The sequence below is a fragment of the Anastrepha obliqua genome, chromosome 4 (assembly GCF_027943255.1).
Source record: "Anastrepha obliqua isolate idAnaObli1 chromosome 4, idAnaObli1_1.0, whole genome shotgun sequence".
Classification (NCBI taxonomy): Eukaryota; Metazoa; Arthropoda; class Insecta; order Diptera; family Tephritidae; genus Anastrepha; species Anastrepha obliqua.
The window spans coordinates 19,998,223-20,000,000 of record NC_072895.1 but is presented as its reverse complement, the minus strand read 5'-3'; the positions used below and the strand labels follow the sequence as shown (position 1 = coordinate 20,000,000).

At 44.8% G+C, this 1,778-nt stretch overlaps 1 protein-coding gene across 1 annotated transcript in view; it reads left to right on the top strand.

The window, feature by feature from the left end:
• LOC129243565 (uncharacterized) overlaps window positions 1–1,369 on the top strand; it is a 262,008-nt gene extending 260,639 nt beyond the window's left edge. Inside the window, exon 13 of the mRNA XM_054880668.1 lies at window positions 1–1,369. This exon is cut by the window's left edge and continues 540 nt beyond it. Within this exon, the coding sequence (XP_054736643.1) occupies window positions 1–1,205 (1,205 nt within the window). The 3' untranslated portion in view covers window positions 1,206–1,369.
• The last annotated feature ends 409 nt before the right edge of the window (window positions 1,370–1,778 follow it).

The window sequence follows — 1,778 nt, the reverse complement described above, 5'->3', positions numbered from 1 at the left end:
ATATAATCTGCACGCGCTGCTTGGTCATTTCGAAGGAACACTACTTCGGCTGTCGCCCATTCACACCACCACATGGACTGCTGCCAAGCTATTACGATAGCGGGCATAGAAGACCTGGTGTTGGTAGAAGTGGGAAGCGCGAACAAGCAGACGAGGTGCTTAGCAGAGCTACATGCCAGCAACTGGGCTCGCCCCAACCGGAAGGCAGTATTAGTTTCGCAAATATAAAACTAGAGTGTATGTGCTCACAACCGGACTTGGAGCTCGACACGGAGTTGGACATTCCACAAAGGCGGCGCCTTAATGTACGCAGCGCAGCAACCAATACACCGCCATCCACTGGAGGCAGCAGTAGACGATGTAGTGGTCGCGCGAAAATGTGCAGCCCGAGGTGGCAAGGTGGTGGCGGTGAGGGTGGCGACGATGACGGTGATATCAGCTATCGTATTTGTGATAATTGTAAAAATAAGTATCGAAATAGCAATAAATATGGCGGTAGAAAGTTCCGAAAGAGTACTCGTCTTACGTCATCGTCAACGACAATGGCAACGCTAGCAGCAGCTACAGCAATAAAGGCGGGCGATGAACGTCAGGCGCAGAAAAATCTCTTGGCGGCGCGCACCGGTGTCAGTCAGACGCGCAGCAGTGACTTGCTCGACCGCCAACTTTCCAGTGCAAACGCCGGTCTGGCTGGCAGTATCATATCTGCGGATCAGAAACAAAAGATGCACTCCACCGATGATATCATTTTCTATACCACCACCGACGAGAGCAGCACCAACAGTGACGACTCTTTGGACGACGACGACGACCGAGAGGGTGCATGCAGTCGACTGCGTAGACGGCGACGTGAGCTGACATATCAGTCCACATCTGCACTTGGTACTACTGTAAGCGGCTGTGCGACGTTGCAAAAAGTGGAGCAAATGGCGACATCAGAAATCTCAGTGGCGGCGACAACAGCACCCAGTGCTGTGGCGCCGACAAACGAAATTCCATTGAAATCTGAGTCGACTGGTAATGCACAATCAATAGGTAATGTCTCCAATACCTCAAATATCTCGGCGAAAAGCGGCGAGAAAGCAGCGCCAAATGGTGGTGATAACAATGCAAAGACGAATGGGTCTGGGCGTGCAAAACGACCCGACAAACTGATACTCGATCTAAATGATCGATCCAAGTATACCAAAGAGGTTTCCGTTTAGATTTCTAGCAAAGGGTGCTGTATTAAGAATGTAACCGTTATAGGTGTGCGGGTAAGCACTTCGCTAAGTTAAGACATGTAAGTAGACTAGGGAAAAAAGTGAGATGGAGTATTTTGTAAATATGACGGCATAAATTTGGAAATAAGGCGCATAAATGCATATGCACTGTGATGATTTGAGAAATTGTTAATATTTATAACTGTTTATATAATAATAGAATAAGAAGAAAGTGGGGAGTGAGCATCTTTAATAGTCACTAATGTTATATTAATGTAATGTATGTACATAGAATACCCATAGAGTTCGCATTTGAAATTAATTTAATTGCGCAATTAAGATGGAAGGAAGCATGAATTCATTGCGAGTTCGAAAATTTTGCTACTGAAGGGTTTTACTGCTAGTTGGCAACATGAATTTTCAATACAAACTGCAACTTATCTTTTTTTTCTTCTTACTTACTATAGTTTTTTCTCCAAGCCCAGAAAATCAATACAAATTTTTGAGTGCCAATGTTTCATTTCTAGAATTTTTATTTTCTTTTAATTTTTTTCCATGTCTTAGGAGGCAGCTGAA